The following is a 21523-nucleotide window of genomic DNA, read 5'->3' as shown; positions in this document are numbered from 1 at the left end:
TTAGATCCCATTTGTCAATTTTGACTTGTTGCCATTGCTTTCGGTGTTTTAGTCATGAAGTCTTTGCCCATGCCTATGTCCTGAATGCTATTGCCTAGGTTTTCTTCTAGGGTTTTTATGGTTTTAGGTCTTATGTTTAAGTCGTTAACCCATCTTGAGTTAATTTTTGTATAAGGTGTAAGGAAGGGGTCCAGTTTCAATTTTCTGCATATGGCTAGCCAGTTTTCTCACCATTTATTACATAGGGAATCCTTTCCCTATTGCTTGTGTCAGGTTTGTCAAAGATCAGATGGTTGTAGATATGTGGTGGTATTTCTGAGGCCTCTTTTCTGTTCCATTGGTCTATATATCTGTTTTGGCACCAGTACCATGCTGTTTTTGTTACTGTAGCTTTGTAGTATAGTTTGAAGTCAGGTAGCATGATGCCTCCAGTTTTTTTCTTTTTGCTTAGGATTGTCTTGGCTATACGGGCTCTTTTTTGGTTCCACATAAAATTTAAAGTAGTTTTTTCTAGTTCTGTGAAGAAAATCAGTGGTAGCTTGATGGGGATAGCACTGAATCTATAAATTACTTTGGGCAGTATGGCCATTTTCACGATATTGATTCTTCCTATCCATGAGCATGGAACGTTTGTGTCCTCTCTTATTTCCTTGAGCAGTGGTTTGCAGTTCTCCTTGAGAGGTCCTTCACATAAAATGTGGCACATATACACCATGGAATACTATGCAGCCATTAAAAGGGTAAGTTCATGTCCTTTGCAGGATTAAGCTGGAAACCATAATTCTCAGCAAACTAACACAGGAACAGAAAACCACACACTGTGTGTTCTCACTCCTAAGTGGGAGTTGAACAATGAGAATGCATGGACATAGGGAGGGAAGCATCACACACCAGGGCCTGTCGAGGGGTTGGGAGGGGGTTAGGGGAGGGACAGCCTTAGGAGAAATACCTAATGTAGGTGATGGGTTGATGGGTGCAGCAAACCACCATGGCATGTGCATACCTATGTAACAAACCTGCACATTCTGCACATATATCTCAAAACTTAAGTATAAGAAGGAAGTACTTTTTAAAAAATTATACTTTTTCTTTCCAATAAACCTGTAGATATAATCAAAATTTTCCTCTCGTAAGTCCATACTCATCTCAAGCTCCTGCCACTTCTCTCTTGCTATATTCCAAACCCTTCAAAAGAAAAATCACCATAGTTGAGCTCTTCACTTCCTCACCTTACATTCTGGATTGCCAATGTCTCTTATTTTGTACTTGTTTTCTATTTGACATCTTTTAATTTAACCACTCAAAATCTACAATGTGTTAACTTACATAAACACAGATGTGATGATATACTTTTTTGTTTTGTTTTTGAGACAGAGTCTCTCTCTGTCACCCAGGCTGGAGTGCAATGGCACAATCTCGGCTCACTGCAACCTCTACCTCCCGGGTTCAAGTGATTCTCCTGCCTCAGCCTCCCAAATAGCTGGGATTACATTTGTGAACCACTGCACCCGGCTGTGATCACAAACTTTTAAAATATTTTTCTTAGTGCAGTTTTTTTTTTTCTTCTTCCTCTTTCGGTTGGGCTCCCTTCTCCCTTTTTACCCTTCTTACCCACCAAAGGCAAACAACATTAACAATCTAGTATGAATAATAATTTATTTCTACTGCAGCCACATAAATATCTCCACCGAAATATATAGATCCATTTCCTTTTTTTCTTTGGTTGTTTTTCCAGTTACATACTCTTTTCTGCAAAATTATACATACTTTCCTAGATCTGGATTTTTCTCATGGATGCACAGTGGTTCATGGTGTATGTACCATGCTTCATTTATTCTGTTGATAAACATTCAGTTTTGGATCCACTGTCTTTTCCTTTATGAAAAATCCTGATAACAGCTTTATTTATATTTGCCAAAACTTGGAGGCAACTAAGATGTCCTTCACTAGGTAAACTGTTTTGTATCTAGATATTTATTATTGAGCAGTGAAAAGAAATGAACTATCAAGCCATGAAAAGGGGTGGAGGAACCTTAAATGTTACTAAGTGAAAGAAGGCAATCTGAAAAGGCTGCACAATTGTATGATTCCAACTATATGACATTCTGGAAAAGGCAAAACCACAAAGATAGTAACAAGATCGGTGTTTGTCAGAGGTTGGAGGAAACAGAAATGATTCAGTGAAGCACAGAGAATTTTGAGGACAGTGAAACTATTCTGTACGACACTATCATGGCAGATACATGTTGTTATAAATTTTTGCAAACCTATAGAATGTGCAACACCAAGAGAAGCTTAATATAAGCTAGCCTCTGAGTGATAATGATGTGTCAGTGTAGGTTTATTGACTGTAACAAATGTACCGCCCTGGTACATTTGATAGTGTGGGATGTTGATAGTGAGGAAGGCTGTGTGTGTGGAGGGAAGGGGTTATGTGGGAATCTATGTACTTTCTGCTCAATTTTGCTGTGAACCTAAAACTGTTCTTAAAAATAGCCTACTAAAAATATCCTTCAACAAACATTCTGGCAGTCTTATGCAATGGAATTTTATGAAATAGATTTTATTGGACTGTGCAGTATGATCTCAATCAAATGGTAACAGGCAAATGGTCATTCAAAACCACTGTGCCATACATATTTAAAATAGCTGTGGAATGTATCTGAATAAGAGCTCATGAAGAAGCTCAACTTATAAAACGTATAAAATGAAGTTCAGGTTTAAGTTCTCCAGAGAGACAGGAGTCCCACTTGCTGGATATCTCCTCACTCTCTCCCTTTTATGTGGTCCCTTCCTCTTGGAGTTTCTGAGACAGTTAACTTTCGAGGGAGTCAAAAGGGGGGTCTAATTCTTACTGTCATGAACATAAAGAAAAGGCCTCCATTTTTATACCTTGACAACTCAGCCCATCAGAGGTTCTTCGAAAACCAGTTCCACAATGGACCACACAGCGATAGGATCCAATTGTATTGTCACAGTCCTGACCAGCGTGGCAGGTGTGCCTACCCAAAGCACACTCATCAATATCTGCAACAGAAGGAATCATTCAACTGAGGTGAACTGAAGAACACCAGCCCAAGAACCTGCTGTGAAATAGGGATATGAAAAGCCATGAAGGACACTTGAAACTAGAAAAGAACAAGAAGGACTGAAGTTTTTGGTTGAGTCACTTCAGGTGGGCTAAATAGCTGACAAACTCACAGCAGCACGGTGTGATTAGTATCTTCATAGACTGACTAATCAGACCACTTACAAATTAGGTGGCTTTTAAGAAGTTACTTCTCCTTTCTGAGATCTTGAGATGCTCCAGGCATTCCTGCCTTGAGAGTGCCCTACATGCAGGCAGTGCATGAGCAGTGTTCTTGTTTTTTCAGCCCAACCTTCTGTTTGTTGCCAAAGTGTGGGCAGAAGTAGTAGGAAAGAAGAGAATGGGTATATCACACTTTTTCTAGGTCAAAGATTGCCTTGACCCATTGCTTAAATGTGTCTATTAGATTTGTGAATACCTTGACAAGTTCTTCCATCTGCAGCTATGGTGAGGCCTTTAGGGCAGGAGCAGTAGTAGGTCCCCATGGCATTGTGGCAGGTATGGGAACAGGGATTCCCTGCTGCACATTCATCCTCATCTGAAAGAAAAAAACAAGAAGGCCCAGATCAATATATAAAATCCCTACTTTCTGGGAGTTATTAAAGCCAGTAAAAATAATTGCTTATAGAGGCCAAGAAGTTGAATCAACTATAATAGAAAATACTTTAAGTGCCACAAAATGAATTCACTAAATAAAAATAATTTGAGGCATCTGAGTTATCCTTGATAGTGAATAGATAGTTAGATTACATCGTAAAACAACAATGATAATAGCTAAAATATATTTATCTACTGTGCTCTAAATGCCTTTTACCTGCTTTAACTGTTTCATCGCAGAATTTCTAGGAGATAAGTATTTTTATTACTGTCCTCATTTTGCAGGACAAAACTGAGGAACAAAGAAGTTACATAAATTGCTTAAGGTCATATAAGTCATTACTGGCAGGGCTGTCATTTGAACCTCGGTAGTCAAAAGACTACCTCTTTATAATAAGACTATATTACATTGCCTACTAATGAAAGAAAAGCGCTGTGTATGTAAATGTAAGCTCCTCAAGCCATTTACTTAGCAGTTAACTTATCTGTACATCTCTTGTGCTGGTACTTTGGTGGGATAAAATTGGTTTACATTAGTGATAAGTCCACAATCCTGCCTGTCCTCTGATTAATTCTAGGGTTCAGTGGCTTAATGTTGGATTGTGGCTCTCACACCTACAGCAATCAAGTCACCAGATGAAGTATAGTGTTTATTGTCTGTCTGCTCGCTCCACATCTATAGTTAGTCACTATCTCTGACACAGTTGGCTGTGGCCAAATTCAGAGAACATGGGCTTTGCAATTAACTTAAATTCAAATGTAGCTCTGCCACTTGATGCTGAGTGGTTTTTGGTAGTTTGACTTTTCTACATCTCTATTTCCTTAGCTGTCAAATGGGATGTTTACAGAACTGTTGTGATGATTAAATACCTAGGGAAAGGGCAATAGATATCCATTAAATGCTATCCAACATTGACATTTTCATTACAATAAAACCCTTTATCTCTGTACTTACCAGCACAAAAAGGTCCAACTGAGTCTAAGGTAAACCCGGAGGGGCACTGATTACTGCGATCTCCTACCACAGAGAGGAAAGCAAAGTTAACTGGCTTATTAGAATAGTTGCCCCTGGTTTCTTTCCATTAGCATCTTTCCTGGGAATATATGCCAAAGATGAAACACATAATGCAAAAATGCAATAGGTGAAAATAAGCAGGCATGGAAAACTTTGCCTGTTTCTCAACCAAGAAGTAAATGAATCCCAGTCCAGAGATTGTTGACAAGCTGCCACTGGAAACGGGTTTCTTGTGTAAGTTGTTCACATCAATAAAAAAATTATTCTGTGATAACTAAAAAGGGTCCAAGATAAATGTATATGCCAGGTATAACCACGGGCAAAGTCCTATTCTTCCAGCCATTACTAACCCTGTTTTACTCTAGAAAGAGAAATGCTGTTTTCAAGCAACTTAAAATAATTCGTGCCAGTGAAAAATAGAAACTCTGTGAAGAAGCTCCCTCCTTTTGTGGATCCTCCTCCATTAGCATCATTGAGCATTTGGGTCAAAATCTCCCACGTGTGACCAAGTGTTTTCCTTTTCATCTAGTCAAAATAAGGGGAAACAGGCATACTGTGATAGAAAAGACTTAAGTTAGATGTCAGAAACAAAAAAGCGAACAAGAACAAGAACAGATTAGTTAAGAAACCTCTTTTCCTGAAAGCATCCTAGTCTTCCTGCTCATGCAGTGGGGTCGTACTAGGATAGATGGGACAGAAACATCTAGGGCACATTGTTTGCTAAGTGATCATTGCATGGTTACTGTGTGTGTATCACAATTTAGTTTCCACTTAGTCATTTGTTCATTCTTTAATCCAACCAGTTACGTTGTGTGGGACACAATTGCGGAAAAAACATGTCATGTAAACATATTAATTTATTACCTGATAGTAGTTTTAGGTTTTTGGTTATAAATAGGGGAGATATCTTCTATTAGGTGGAATTCGGGAAGTTTTTTGGGAGATACTTTTGTTGTCATAATAAGACTATTAAAATTCAGTGAGTGGGACAGGTCCCGTGGCAGGTTTTACAAGAATGCAATGTGTAGTCTTGAAAGATGATCTGTCCCTTGCCTTGCAAGACTTTCATGAAAGTAAGAAATCTATAATTTTCTAAGCTTTGAATGTGTCTGCCGTATATTACGCATTTTTCACGATTTAAATATATAGTGAATTTTCTAGGAATGCAGTTTTCATAAAAATTGATGGCTGATTGGACTGTTTCATATAGAACATTACTAAGAGTTGCTTAATGTTCCCCAAATAATCATACTAGGATTCAGTGTATGTTTGAGTATACAACTACTTCTTTCTGTCCAAAGATTTTCATATTAAAATATGTAATGTTATGAGTTATTTTCTTTTTGTTGATTTTCATATTATAAAGTGTGTTATTTTGAATTATGTTACAATTTTTATTTCAAGATAGTAAAAGGCAATAAAAAATATTTGTTTATAATAATGTATGATAACAGTAGAAACCTTGAAAAGTATAAAATTCTGGTAGTCTTGTCAAATTGAACGAACTACTGCTGAGATTTTGATGTTTTTCCTTCCAGTCACTTTTGTGAATATATACTTAGAAATTAAATTTAGGATATACAGACTGATAATTGCCAAGCTTGACTAATCATAAAAATCATTTGAAAATCTTATTAAAAATATAGGTTCCCTTGGTCCCATTTCTACTAGAATTGCCAAGAAAGAGAACTGGGAATCTGTGTTTTTAATGGGTGTAAAGATTTTCTTATAATCACCCAGGGGTGGGCAACCCAGGTTTGGCTCATACAGTGCTTTTCAGTTATTATTGTCATGAACATTTCCCTTTGTTACTTGTTTACAGTGATGCTGTCAACACCTAGAACAATGTTTAGTACACAGTAGGCACTCAACAAATATTTGTTAAATGAATAAATGAGCTAAATATTTCCTATTTCAGTGATTTTAAGTTATTGTTATATAGCTGTGCCATAACTTACGTATTTGTTTCCTACTTTGAGGATATTTATTATTTTTCTATTATAAATAACACTGGATAAAACTTCCTAAGCATTCATCTTTGGCTATTTCTGTGATTTTCATAGGACAGACTCCCAAAATGAGATAACTGAAAAGATATGAATATTTGAAAGGCTATTGGAGACACACTGCCTTCCAGAAATGTTGAACCAATTTATCCCCCTGCCAGCAGTGTGTAAGGGTGTTCATTTCCCCATACCTCTGTAACACTAGGCAGTCATCACCCTTGTTATAGTCAGAAAATAACTTATTAATTTGCATTTCCTTGCTTACTAATGAGGGTAAACAGTTTCTTCACATTTGTCATTATTTACTCTTTTGTGAGTTTCCCTTATGCAGTTTTCTACTGAGGATATTTGCCTCTTTCTGATTTTGAAGTGCCTTTGTATGTATTAAGGTTAATCATGGTTGTCAATAACATGTGATGCAAATATTTTTTCTTGGTGCATATTTTACCTTCTCATTTCACTTTTTTTTCTTCCCATGAAGAAGTTTTAAAAAATGTATTTGTAGTTAAATTTATATATTCCTTTATAATTTCTGATACGCTCTGATTGGTTTGTAAAATATATACTTTATAATTAATTTTAAAAAGACATTAGATTTTAAAGATATAAAAATAGGAGATTGACTTTATTTGAGAGTTTTCCTGACCAGTACTTTCCAAAAGCAAGAGTGCAGACCAGATATATTAGAATCATTTAGGGTCTGTGTTAAAAATATAAACTCCCAGACCCGACCGTGGACTTGCTAAACCAAAAATCTTTGTGGCCAGAAATCTGAACTTTCATCAGGCTCTCCGGAAGATTCTAATTTCACTGCAACCATACTTAGCTCTAGTATAGACCTAACACGATTTGCTAGTTAAATTACCAGGAATGCAAGCTTGCCCCCTAATGGTTGCTCAAAAACAAATTGCAAGTACACAATTCTTAAAATTGACAAGGACCATGACATATGTATTATATGTAATTCATAGAATCACAGTGTCCAAGGATAGTAAGGGGCCTTTAAAAGTCATACAGTGTGTTTCTTTATATTGTGGGACCCAGATCCCTCAACAAACCCACTTAAAGACACCACAAAGACCTTTAAGCAGTTTTGGGCTTGGGAAATGTACACGATTAGGTAGAAAGTGTACATGACTTTTCAGAAATCAATTCATGTAGTTCCAGATGGTAGAAATTCACTTATTTGTGCCCAGTTATCTTTTTTTTTTTTTTTTAATTAGATGGAGTACTGAAAAAAGTAGAAACAGAAGTTAGATTTAAAAAGCAGGTATTTGGGAGGCCGAGACGGGCGGATCACGAGGTCAGGAGATCGAGACCATCCTGGCTAACACGGTGAAACCCCGTCTCTACTAAAAATACAAAAAATTAGCCGGGCATGGTGGCGGGCACCTGTAGTCCCAGCTACTTGGGAGGCTGGAACAGGAGAATGGCGTGAACCCGGGAGGTGGAGCTTGCAGTGAGCCGAGATCGCGCCACTGCACTCCAGCCTGGGCGACGAGTGAAATTCCATCTCAAAAAAAACCCAAAAAAACCTGGCATAATTAGGGAAAGAAAATGTAACTCCTCATTCTGGTAGCTCATTTCTTTTGTTCAAGTGGCATGGCATGCATGGCAATAGTAAAAGTTACTGATGAAAGCAAGAGTAAACACTGAAAATAAATTTTTAGGATATCTGCTAAACATAAAATGGTGATGTTTAAAATTTACTTGGCTCTATTTTAGGAAACATGGCACACAGGAAAACACATTCACAAGGTCAATGTGAATCCTTTTAAGTAAACTCATGGGAGCCTAAAGTTCAACGTTAAATTGAACTTTTATGTTATGTGAAATAACATAAACATTTAATGTCTAACATGACTACATACAAGAATCATCCCAGCATTAAAACCCCACAGAATATGGAATGTTAATTGCTGTGGTGGCTCTTTATGACTGAAAAGGGAATCTCAGGAGACGGACACATCAAAGAACCACATAGCACAGATGGACTGCTTAGATCAAGAGTTGCAGAACCATGCTTGGAAAATGAAAGCAGTTAAAAAATCATAACTTCCAGGAACAAGAAATGACAGCTGGAATCCTGATTATCGCCGCATAGTTTTAAAAAGCTGCTTTTAAAATATAGAAATTATTTTTGACTAGTTTAAGACACACCTTTGTATTATGTTTCAGGAATTTAAAAAATTTCTTGACAAATATAAAATTCAAAACAATAACAAATGGATTTTATTATTTGAAGAAAAAGCATTTGGACACATGTTTTTCTTTTTTTGGAGATGGAGTTTTGCTCTTTGTTGTACAGGCTGGAGTGCAGTGGCGTGATCTCGGCTCACTGCAACCTCTGCCTCCTGGGTTCAAACAATTCTGCCTCAGCCTCCTGAGTAGCTGGCACCCGCCACCACGCCTGGCTAATTTTTTTTTTTTTTTTTTAAGTAGAGATGGTAGTTTTACCATGTTGGCCAGGCTGGTCTGGATCTCCCGACCTCATGTGATCCGCCCGCCTCTGCCTCCCAAAATGCTGGGATTACAGGAGTGAGCCACTGCACCCCACCATATTATGTTTTTAACCCTCTCTGCACGTATGGAATAGAACAACAGCAACCCCACTGTGTAGTGTGAAGAAGTATATTAGTAAAATAAATGTACTAGAACTCTAATTGGGTTGGCTTTTCCATAGGGCTTTACTTAACAAAAAAGCATAGACAACACACATGAAAAACCTGATATCATCATGTTAGATGTAAGCCTCAATGTCCTTATTTTGAATTTTTTTTAACCATTTAGACTGGATGGCATAAAGATACGGATTTTCTTTTAATCAAATTACCTTTGGATATTGAAGCATGAATTTTAAAACCCAGTGTCTCTTCTAACTGGTTATAGTCAGATTCGACAGAGGATGCATGAAGTGTTTCAACCAAGAAAGGCATTCTTCCCCGTGCCTGATCATAGAAAACGGTGTGGTTCCATGTGTATGGGATGCTGATGCCATCAATGGTGAACAGCCGCGTTGAGTAGGCGTACAGCTGCCCAGGACCTGTTTGAATGTAGTCCTCTGTGTAATCCTAAGGAGAACAATGTGGATTTGAAGATCAATATGGCTCATACTAATTTTTTGTCCCCTTAAGGGGACTATGAAATGCAGAATGAGGGGGGAAAAAGGATTAGGAGCTAAAAAATACACATCATGATGATGGTAAACATTTAATATGTGTTAACTCTTTTAATCCTATCAACAATTCTATAAGGTAGCTTTAAATAGCCATAGTTTGCAGACTAGAAAAGTAAGTTTGTAGAAATTAAGCAACTTTCTTATGACATTGCTAGAAAGTGGTGGAATGAGGATCTGAATGTGGATCTGCTTGGCATCAAACCCTATGTTCTTTTATTTATTGCCTCCTTCATGAGAAAAATTGTATAGTAATTGTACAGTAGTGTTCAGGAAATAACATAAGGTTTGAACTCTTTAATTATAACATAGTTGTTTCATAATTTTGCTGTCATAAATTTCAGTTTAATAAGAGACTCAAAGATAAGCAGATGTGAAAGGGTGATTGTTAGCCTTTAATTTCTTAAATATTTCGTGGATGATACACAAAAACGTTTATGCAAGAATTACTATCATCTTTGTTTAAAGAAAATTAAACAAATGCGTTACATCAAGTGTTTGATCTTGGTCCTGATAGGGAGGGTGGTAAAACCATTAAGAGAGTTTGTAAAAACTTGTCCCTGAAGATTCTTAAACAAAGATCAGATAGTTACTTAAAGGCTTAGTAGTTTGGACATTTTCCCCCCACAAAGTGGACAAGTTATCTGTGCTCCTTCTATGGACCTTTCACTCATACTCATCATTACTCTAATAAGCAGCAAAGACAAGTTATCCTGGCATTTTACCTTTACAGTGACTTCAGCAGGTGACTGAAGCTGTAGGACATAGCCACTCACAACGATATCTAGCAGCAAAGCACCATCGGAATCCAAGCCCCGGGCAATATGAGTCATCCGCAAGATTTCTCCTGGGAATTACAAGATATTCATTTTGACAGCAAAACAAACAAACAAACAAAAAAAGGTTTCTGGAAGCACAGAGCAGATTTACCTTACATACCGGTTCAGCTATGCTATTTGAGTTCCAACTTGAATAAGTATAGGTGATGAGAACTGAATTAGCACTTAGCCTCCCAATTCAAGAGTTAGGTTTATTGAATTCAGTTTCTTTTAACATTTCATGTAGCAAAAATGTGGCATATGGTTATACAAATTTCATACTTTAAATTCACAGGCAATAACAAAGCAGCCTTATAAAAACGAATTGTCTGTGACTGATGCTTCTAAAAGTAACAAAGGACATCTTAGTAAGTGGATGCCCATGAAAAGATCCAATTGTCTTCTCCGCTGATTAAATGTTGGTTAAAGATAAGCCCCTCTTCCTTAAAGGTCGCTGCTATTGAGGCTGACCAACTGTGAAGAGGCTTGAAATGGAGCTCTCTAAACATCTGTATGTACATGGAAAGGGTCATGAATAGCTAACCCATACTCCTTAAGACTAGGGATAAGTGAAAAGCCTTTAGGTTTGTTTGTTTTGTTTCTATCTTTTTCATAAAGAATTGCTAATTGGATCTTGGTTTAAAGACAAAGGTCTTTAATTAATAACAGTAACTCATTTTCCTTCTTTGTTTGGTCTTTAAAATCCTCTCTAAGGATTTAAAGATAAAATATTTTTAAAAAGAGAAGAAAGGAGGAGAGGAGAAAAACTTTTAGGGTATACAAATGACTGCTTGAGAACACATGGCCTCTTACGATCTTATGTTAGTACAAGTTTATAGCAAAATATGAAATTTCTTTTATATCACTTATGAATAAGATTGCATCCAAAAGTTTCAAATTATTCTCTGTGAACATGTATTTTTCTTAACCACCAATCTTTATGATACTTTTTATAGTAATAGAATATTAAATTCAGCTGACACTAACCAGTTGCAAATTCCACTTGAGTTTCTCTTTTGAAGACTGCATTGGTGAGGGTAAAGCCATTGACTGCTTCTCCTATTTCCTTTGCTGTTGCCCAATAAATGGGATTTAGAATAGAAACTATCTTTCTCATTGCTGAACCTAAAGAAAAAAAGGATAAATAAGGTGATAGCAAAATTTTACAGTCTATTTTATTGTCTTCATAGCACATTATTCACAAGGATGAATTCTAAATAATGTTGAATACCAGAAACAAATAACAGTACCTCATGTATCTTTAAAAGCTTACCATTGGAATAGAGCTAAGGATTATTATACTTATGACTTAGTAGTATCTTTCTATAGAACTTTAAATGGAAGTAATAATAAAGAATAATATATAAGTTTTTAAAAAGACGCTTATGAACAACTTCTATAAGCAAAGACTTACCAAGACTACGAGGTACATTGGTAATTTTGGCACGTATTATTCTGGTATCAGAGTTAGGGCTATCAGTTATTGTGGCATTAAGGAAAGCAATTCCAAATTCAACATCATTAATATTTCCAATAATACTTCCTCTGGCTCGCTGGGGCCCACCTATTGGGGGAAAAAAAAACATTCCTGGATAAGGATGCAATTTCATCAACATTACGTGGGAGAAAAGAAGGCCAGTATTCAGAGATGCTACAAATCTTTTCTCAAACATCAAAAAGATCATACGACATCTGAATTTAATAGTGAAATAAATAAACTTTTAAAACATTCGACTTTCACGTAACACCCATCATCCCCCATAAATCTAGGATCCTTCTAATCTATGCACATCATAGTGTTATTAATATTTCATAAGCCAAAGAATACAATCAGTGTCCAGTTCCCAAACTAAAAATGAAGAATGTGTTGGTGGTGGTGATGAAACGACAATGAGAGTTTATGAGCATGTTATGCATGATGGTAAACATTTAATATGTGTTAACTCTTTTAATCCTATCAACAATTCTATAAGGTAGCTTTAAACAGCCATAGTTTGCAGACTAGAAAAATAAGTTTGTAGGAATTAAGCAACTTTCTCATCATTACATTGCTAGAAAGTGGTGGAATGTGGATCTGCTTGGCATCAAACCCTGTGTTCTTTTATTTATTGCCTCCTTCATGAGAACATCCAGGAAAAGGAGAGACTTCATCAACAAAACAGCTTCTAGGCCACTGCCAATGTAAACGTGGATTATCTAAGGACATTGTTCAGTCTTGGGTTTTAGAGTGAGGGTTTATCAAGTTCTTCATATTACAAATATATTGAAAGATGCTTAACTTGAGAGAGATTGTGCTTTTGCCAGTGCTATAAAATTCATACCAAGGTAATCTGGTTGCAAAACAATTATTTTTAAAAAAGGGCCTCAACATTAATTTCATTACTTCTTTCTATTGTTCAACAAAATTATTGGTGACTAGTACAGAATAGGCGGTTAATGAATGTTTCTCAAAATGAATTTCATGCTTTGACAAGAGAGGGCAACATACTGGGGAGTAGCTGATAGTCAAATTCATAAATATTCATTATCTGATGTCTTTTAATTAAATACATTTTAAAAGCAATTACTAGGAATTTCAGATACTATTATCATGTACAAGCATATTTAGTTTTATCATACTTTGCTTTGTTGCTCTTTGCAAACACCGTGTATTTTTACAAATTGAAGGTCTGTGGCAACCCTGTGATGAGAAAGTCTACCAGTGCCATTTTTGCAACAGCCTTTGCTCACTTTGTGTTCCTGTGTCACATTTTGGTAATGTTGCAATATTTCAAATTATTATTATCTCTTAGGGTGTCCTGTGATCAGTGATCTTGAATGTTGTTATTGTTGTTTTGGGGTTTCATGAACTGTGCCCATATGAGACGGTGAACTTAATCAATGTTTTGTGTGTTCTGACTGCTCCATCGACCACCAGTTATTCCCCTGACTCTCTTCCTCTCCACAAGCCTCCTTATTCTCTGAGACACAATATTGAAACTAGGCCAATTATTCACCCTACAATGGTCTCTAAGTGTTCAAGTGAAAGAAAGAGTCTCATGTCTCTCACTTTAAATCAAAAGTTGGAAATGGTTAAGCTTAGTAAGGCAGGCATGTAGAAAATTGATGTAGGTCAAAAGCTAGGCCTCTGGCACCAAAGAGTTAGCCAAGTTGTGAATGCAAAGGAAGAAGTCTTGAAGAAAATTAAAAGTGAACACACAAATAAGAAAGTGAAACAACCTTATTTTTTATATGGAGGAAGTCTGAGTGGTTTGGATAAAAGATCAGACCAGTCACAATGTTCCCTTACGCCAAAGCCCAATCCAGAGTAAGGCCCTAACTCTCTTTAGTTCCATGAAGCTTGAGGTAGATGAGGAAGCTGCAGAAGACAAGAGGCTTAAGGACAGAAGCCATTTAAGTAACATAAAAGTGCAAGGTAGAACAGCACAAGCTGATGTAGAAACTGGAGCAAATTATTCAGAGGTAGCTAGGTCATTAATAAAGATGGCTACACTAAACTACAGATTTTCAATTTAGAAAAAACAGCCTTCTCTTGGAAGAAGATGCCAGTTAGGAAGAGGTGAAATCGGTGCCTAGCTTCAAAGCTCCAAAGAACAAGCTGACTGTCTTGTTAAGGGCTTATGCAATTGGTGACTTTAAGTTGAGGTCAATCAATGCTCATTGTGAAAATCCTAGGGCCCATAAGAATTGTACTAAATCTACTCTGCCTCTGTGCTATAAATGAAACAAAGCCTGGAGGACAGCACCTCTGTTTATAGCATGGTTTACTGAATATTTTAAGCCCACTTTTGAGACCTAACGCTCAGGAAAAAAAGATTCCTTTCAAAGTATTACTGGCCACTGACGATGTGAATATTCACTGCAGAGGTCTAATGGAGATGTACAAGGAGAGAAATATTGCTTTCATGCGTAATACAGCATCTATTCTGCAGCCATGGATCAAGGAGTAATGTTGACTTCCAGGACTTATTATTTAAGAAATACATTTTATAGGCCAGATGCTGGTAGCTCCCGCCTGTAATCCCAGCACTTTGGGAGGCTGAGGCTGGTGTATCACTTGAGGAAAGGAATTCGAGACCATCCTGGCCAACATGGTGAAACCCTGTCTCTACTAAAAAAATAGAAAACATTAGCTCTGCATGGTGGTGGGCACTTGTAATCACTTGGAGGTTGAGATGAGAAACGCTTGAACCCAGGAGCCAGAGGTTGCAGTGAGCTGAGATTATGCTACTGCATTCGAGCCTGGGCAACAGAATGAGACTCTGTCTCAAACAACAACAACAACAACAAACAAACATTTTTCTAAGGCTACAGCTACCATAGTGATTCCTTTGCTGGATCTGGGCTAAGTAAATTGAAAACCTTCTGGAAAGAATTCATCATTCTAGATGCCATTAACAGGATATTGGAAGTTGATTCCACCCATCGTAGATGACTTTGAAGGTTCAAGACTTCAGTGGAGGAAGTAACTACAGAAGTGGTTAAAAGAGCAAGAGAATTAGAAGTATATCCTAAAGATGGGACTGACTTGCTACAATCTTATGAAAAAACTTGAATGAATGGAGGAGTTCCTTCTTACAGATGAACAAAGAAAATGGTTGTTTGATATGGAATCTACCCCTGATGAAGATGCTGTGAACATTGTTAAAATGACAACAAAGGATTTAAAATATTACATAAACTTAGTTGATAAAGCAGTGGCAGGATTTGAGAGGACTGACTCAAACTTTGAAAGTTTTACTGAGGGTAAAGTGCTGTTAAACAGCATTGTCTGCTACAGAGAAATCAATCATTAAATCAATTGATGTGGCAAATGCCATTCTTGTCTGTCTTTAAGAAATTGCTAGAGTCACCCTAACCTTCAGCACCCACCACCCTGATCAGTCAGCAGCCATCAACCTCAAGGCAAGACCCTCTGTCAGCAAAAAGATTGACTTGCTGAAGGCTCAGACCATCCTGGCCAACATGGTGAAACCCTGTCTCTACTAAAAAAAATACAAAAAAATTAGCTGGGCATGGTGGTGGGCACTTGGAGGCTGAGATGAGAATCGCTTGAACCCAGGAGCCAGAGGTTGCAGTGAGCTGAGATCACGCTACTGCATTCGAGCCTGGGCAATAAAGTATTTTAAAATTAAGGTATGTGCATTGTTTTTTAGACATGATGCTATTGAATACTTAATAGTACTACAGAATAGTGCAAACATAACACTTATATGCGCTGGGAAACCAAAACATTGGTGTGACTTGCTCTATTGCAATATTCACTTCCTTGTGGTGGTCTAAAACTGAATCAGCAACATCTCTGAGGTATGCTTGTATTATATATTGGAGAGAAATACAATTGTATTCAGCCTCAGAAAAATCAGTAAGTACAGTACTTTACATTTTAATTTACACTACTTTTATTATTAATACTGAGAAAACATCTTTTTGTGTTGATTCAGCCTTCCTGGTCTGTGCTACATTCATTTGTTTGTCACAAATTAAAGAAAAAAAATGGTGAGAAAAAAAAAAGACACGAAGCCTGCATTCATAGAGCTTATGTCTGAATTGGGGAGAAAAACAATCTAAATCCCACAAACAAAAGTAAGGTTGAAATGCATTGCTATCTACTATTTAGGGAAGTTTGAGAAGGAAGTAAAAATAAAGAAGAAACCTAAAGAAAGTTTTAAGTCTTAACTAAGCCAGGGAGGGCAGAAGGGCTTTCTGGGTAGGGAAGGAATGTGTGCCACTCTTTTGTGGGTAGTGGCTTGCCACATCTGAGAGGGCAAAAGCAGCAGAAAGTGTAGAGAGTAATGGAAACCATGCTGTAAGATGATGCAGGAACGTAGAGAGCCAGTCAGGGCCAGTAGGCCATTCTGGTTCTCATCCTTAGTCCTAAGCAGGGAGAAAGGGGAGTATTAGGACCACTAATTTACTTAGCTCTCCAGGTCATTGCTGACATTTTGACCCTGGTTCTGTAGTCTCATAGAGGGACTTGAGTCGCAGTGCTCAAAAGACTCCTAGTTCTGAATACCTGGCTGAGATCCCTGAAATCCTCTGACAGACTCTGCAGCACAAACTGTCAACCTATTTGGAATTCCTGATGCCACTGGAACCCTGCTACTAACAAAAGCTGAGCTACAAAGTACATCAACTGAAGCTGACACCACGCCTCAGTTGGAGCCTCAAAGTCCTTGTTAATTAGTCAATATGTTGAACAGTTGTTGATGGTAGTAGACCCTTCAACTTCCTTTAGCTTGTCTAGATCCTATACATTTTTAAATGTAAATCTCTCTCACTCTGTCAAATGATCTTGATTTTTCAGGAACTTTTTATTTCTAAGAAAACCTTAAAGCTTTGGAAAGTCTAATTGATATCTTGACACTTCAACAATATAAAACTGTTATTGTTGGTCTTCTTATAACCTTTAGAAGCCTGCCTGCTGAGACAAGGTATTGAATATTAGCTACCATTTCTTGGAATCCCAGCAAACTCTAAGGCCCATGAGTTGTAGACTTCTGAATTTTTACATCAGTTGCTAGATGCGATGCATGACTCAGGCTGAACTTCATACTTGAACTCCCCTTATTCTTTCTCCTAGGACTGAACTGATTCTTACTTTACTTCTCACACACTCATGTCCTTCAATTTCCCATCCACAGATGAACAGCCTCCAATTGTGGCTTTCTTTAGATATTTAGCCACTGCCCCACCTTACCTTTAGTCTGGAATCTCAGCCCATTTTTCCCCACTCTGTCTCACACTTTTTCCTGTCAAGGCCAGGACTATATCCTTTTACCAGGAAGCCTGGAAAGGCAAAAGCAGAGGCTAGAACCCAGCCTTGAGTTCATACAGAACTGTACCAATTAAGAGCAAGAAAGCACTTTTTTTTTTTTTCTAATTCCTCCTCTCAGGGTTGGCAGTGTTTTGTAATTTGTGGCACCTTTCTCTAATGTGCACAAAGGCTCTAAATGTGCTACCAAAGTCCAATTTAGTTGCTTACCTGGACATGCTTGTACATTGCACCTGGTCACCTGAGTAGTGTCTCCGGGACAGGGACGGCCACCTTTAGCTGGCACAGGGTGGTCACACAGCCGCTTCCGAGTCTTCTCACCTCCTCCACAGGAGGCAGAGCACTGGCTCCAACTATGCCAGCTTCCCCAGCTTCCATCCACTGTGAACAAGAATGGAATGGTCACTGTTAACAAATTGGCTTCAAAATCTACACTTGGGGTGCTCCTGCCTATACAACTTTAATTTTAAAGTCTGAAGCAATAGGGCTGCTACAGTGAGCACTAAATTAAATGCTTTACTTATTCAACTGCCAGAAATCAAGAAACTCACCAGGACACATGTCAGTGTTGCACCTCTGGATCTGGGAGTCTGGTCCCCCACAAGTTCTTCCCCCATTGGAGGGATGAGGGTTGTCACATGTGCGGTACCGCCGCATCTGCCCTCCATTACACGTCCGGCTGCATGTTCCCCAGCCACTCCAAGGACTCCAGTTACCATGGGCTACAAGACATAATAATCTGAGATGAAAACAGAGCCCCTAAAATGAGAAGTGGTCAACAATGACATTCATCTAAAAAGTATTAAAAAAGTCTCTTCTCAGCACCTGAAACAAAACATAAAAGTCTATAAATAGGCAACTTCCCAAGGAAGACAGTTTAATTCAGTTTTGGCTAGAAACTGAGTATACAGTCCTGTATTTGTGTGATTCCATTTAACATATATTTACTGAGTCTTAAAATATTGCAGGAGCTGGAGGGTATAAATGAGACAGGGTCTCTGCTTTTGATGAGCCAAAGCTGTAAAATTCAGGATACAATGTAACTCGGATTTCCAGATATCAAATTGCTGCAGGGGTCTAAAAATCTAGCTTGGTGACTGAATTAAGGCAGAGAGCTGCCTGCTTGCCTTCATAAAAGACTCGTAAGCATCATGAAGAGTTAGCCTGCAGGGGTGCTCTCATTCTTATACTCTGGGGCTACTCCTATACAGAGCAAGTGAAATAGGACACAGCTCCTGTCCCTGTGAATCGAAGACATCTATGGTATTACACAGACACGACAGCAACCTTATAACATTCTGACATCCCAAACCAAAGGTTGAAGAACTAAGTAACAGAATATTACAACTTTAAGGAATTCAGGTCATAATGAAACTTTACAAAAGTATAATGTTGACTCACTATTTCCAACACTCACTTGGGCAAGGGTCACTATTGCAAAAATCACTCTGGACATCACTGCCTTCACATTTCCTTCCTCCATACTGGGGCACAGGGTTGGAGCAGTCCCTTGTTCTCTGTCTGGCGCCGCCTCCACACGACACAGAACAGGCACTCCAACTGGCCCAAGTCGCCCACTTGCCATCAACTGGAATAAGGGAAAAATGTACATGCTTTCTTACTACCTAGAAACCATCATGTTACACTCTGGGCATTGTTAGTTTGAGAGATGTACTTGTGGGCACAGTTAGAATGGGATAGATTCTTGTCGACATACTACCTTGATAAGATAGGTAGATGTTAATTTGTTAAAGATATAAACAGTATATTTCTCTTACTTGGACAATGTCTTTCATTGCACACTTGCATCTGCGTTTCTGCTCCATCACAGTAGGACCCACCCAGTGCTGGCGGTGGGTTATTACAAAGTCTTGCTCTTGTCTGAGCACCTTTCCCACAACTTCCACTGCATGTTCCCCAAGGCTGCCAAGTGCTCCATGCTCCATGAACTACAAATGCCCCAAAAGACAGTTTCAAGTCACAGAACCATGCTTGTTTAAAACCAAAATTATATAAATAAATAAACTCAGTAATGAGCTAATTAGCCCACAATCTAAGAGAATTGAAACTGAACCAAACAAAACAAATGATGATCTTTCTCCTTCTGGTTAGATTTTCAGAGGAATTTGTGTCTACAGGGAAATTCAGAAGGCTTACCTGATGCCAAAAATAAATGCTTAAAATCACCCAAAGGAGCTATTTTATTACAATTAAATTTACTCAAACTACCATATATAAATACAGTCTGAGTGTTTAAGCCCTAGCTAAGTATTTGTCTGTGCTGTTTGCTCTGGAGAAAGTAGAAAGAATTGGGAGCTTGGGAACAAGGCTGTATAACACATTGAGATGTGGTTATGGATAATACAAATATTTCCACAAAGATAATTTGGACCCTAGACAGCGAGACCACATCCTTAAGCCTGATTCAGCTTCGTATCTACATATGTACTTGGATTTTTCAACAACATGATGATTTGCACAGCTGTAATTCTTTGGAAAACTTTCTCCATTACATGTGTTCATGAATTAAAGTTCTGAATAACATACTAACCTGCTTCCTAAACAACATAAAAAGCTGACCAGTAGTTTCCAAGGAGTGATATTAGGGCCTTCCTTTTGGTAACTAACACATTACACCATTGGACCACAGAGTGAAACAATCTTATGTTTTACCAGGTACATGGGCTGAGATTCAACATTATGGCTTTCCTTATATACAAGTGAATACCAAGTCATATTTTTGTTTTCAGGGAACTTGCTAGATATGGAGCTCATAAAGTATGTCTTATGATCACCTGGTTTAACTAAAATATGAGCAAAAATAAGAGCCTCAAAGAATGAGTGTAAATATTCTCCAGAACAAGTTGAAAACCACGTAATGAAACTCATTTGTCTGCTTTGGTTAGAAAAATAGTTGAAAATGCATGTTACAGTTTCTTATAATTAACGGGTTTCTTACTGAGTTGACTAATTATCCTTGTGCTTTGTAGACAAAAACATAGTCACACAAATCTATTTTAGCCAAGAAGAATTTGCACTAAAAAGTATTTGGCTAAACCTCAGAGGAAAGAAGAAAGCCTTTAAATATATGGCAGATATTCAAAACTACTTCTGTATTAATTCAGGCTGTGGATGCTCATAGCCCTCAAATATAGACTATATGATTTCAGAAATTCTGAGGTTCCAACTATTTTAATACATTTTATTTTCAAGACTGTTGGTTAACAAAAGTCCCAACTGCTTATACTATAATGCCATTTAATATAGATGCATTTTTAATTGGAGGGTTAACAATTGGGTAACATTTATTCATTTCTGTGTTATTTCTATTACATATAATTATAGGTTTTCAGCTAAAGACTTTATTTTTATTTTTTAACCAATATGGAAAATCCTAACTAGAATTGGACTTCATGACACAAAATGTTGTAGAGTTCAAGTGTTTCTTTTATAAGAATGGAATGACAGCAAGAAAAAAGGAAGAATGATAACATAAACTGGAGAAGGCATAAAACATCATGCTATCTAGATGACGCAAAAAAAACAAGAACTAAAAACACAACTACCATTTGACCCTGCAATCCCACTATTGGGCATATGCCCAAAGCAATATAAATTGTTCTACCATAAAGACACATGCACGTGTGTGTTCATTAAGCACTATTTACAACAGTAAAGACAGAAGCAACCAAAACAGCAAACAACAGTAGACTGGATAAAGAAAATGTGGTATATATACACCATGGAATACTATGCAGCCATAAAAAAGAATGAGATCACGTCCTTTGCAGGAACAGGGATGGAACTAGAGGTCAGTATCCTCAGCAAAGTAACTCAGGAACAGAAAACCAAATACCACATGTTCTCACTTATAAATGGGAGCTAAATAATGAGAACACATGGCAGAAAGAGGGGAACAACAAACACTGGGGCCTACTTGAGGGAGGAGGGCGGAAGGAGGAAGAGGTTTAGAAAAATAAACTGTTGGATACTATGCTTAGTACCCAGGTAGTGACAAAATAATCTGTACATCAAATCCTTGAGTCATA

At 37.6% G+C, this 21523-nt stretch overlaps 1 protein-coding gene across 6 annotated transcripts in view; it reads right to left on the bottom strand.

Moving 5' to 3' along the window:
* The window catches only part of HMCN1 (hemicentin 1), a 454750-nt gene that overhangs the window by 20563 nt on the left and 412664 nt on the right, over positions 1–21523 (bottom strand). For all 6 annotated transcript variants that reach the window (XM_015447093.4, XM_015447120.4, XM_005540243.5 and 3 more), the window contains 11 exons: positions 19253–19423; positions 18892–19062; positions 18026–18196; positions 17685–17855; positions 12114–12263; positions 11687–11824; positions 10607–10728; positions 9540–9777; positions 4641–4703; positions 3507–3626; positions 2893–3027 (listed from right to left, as the gene is read on the bottom strand). In XM_015447093.4, coding sequence (XP_015302579.3) covers positions 2893–3027; positions 3507–3626; positions 4641–4703; positions 9540–9777; positions 10607–10728; positions 11687–11824; positions 12114–12263; positions 17685–17855; positions 18026–18196; positions 18892–19062; positions 19253–19423 — 1650 coding nt within the window. The remainder of the gene's footprint in view (positions 1–2892; positions 3028–3506; positions 3627–4640; positions 4704–9539; positions 9778–10606; positions 10729–11686; positions 11825–12113; positions 12264–17684; positions 17856–18025; positions 18197–18891; positions 19063–19252; positions 19424–21523) is intronic.

The sequence above is a fragment of the Macaca fascicularis genome, chromosome 1 (assembly GCF_037993035.2).
Source record: "Macaca fascicularis isolate 582-1 chromosome 1, T2T-MFA8v1.1".
Taxonomy (NCBI): domain Eukaryota; kingdom Metazoa; phylum Chordata; class Mammalia; order Primates; family Cercopithecidae; genus Macaca; species Macaca fascicularis.
Note: the sequence above shows the minus strand (reverse complement) of the source record. Positions and strands in the feature narration are given on the sequence as shown.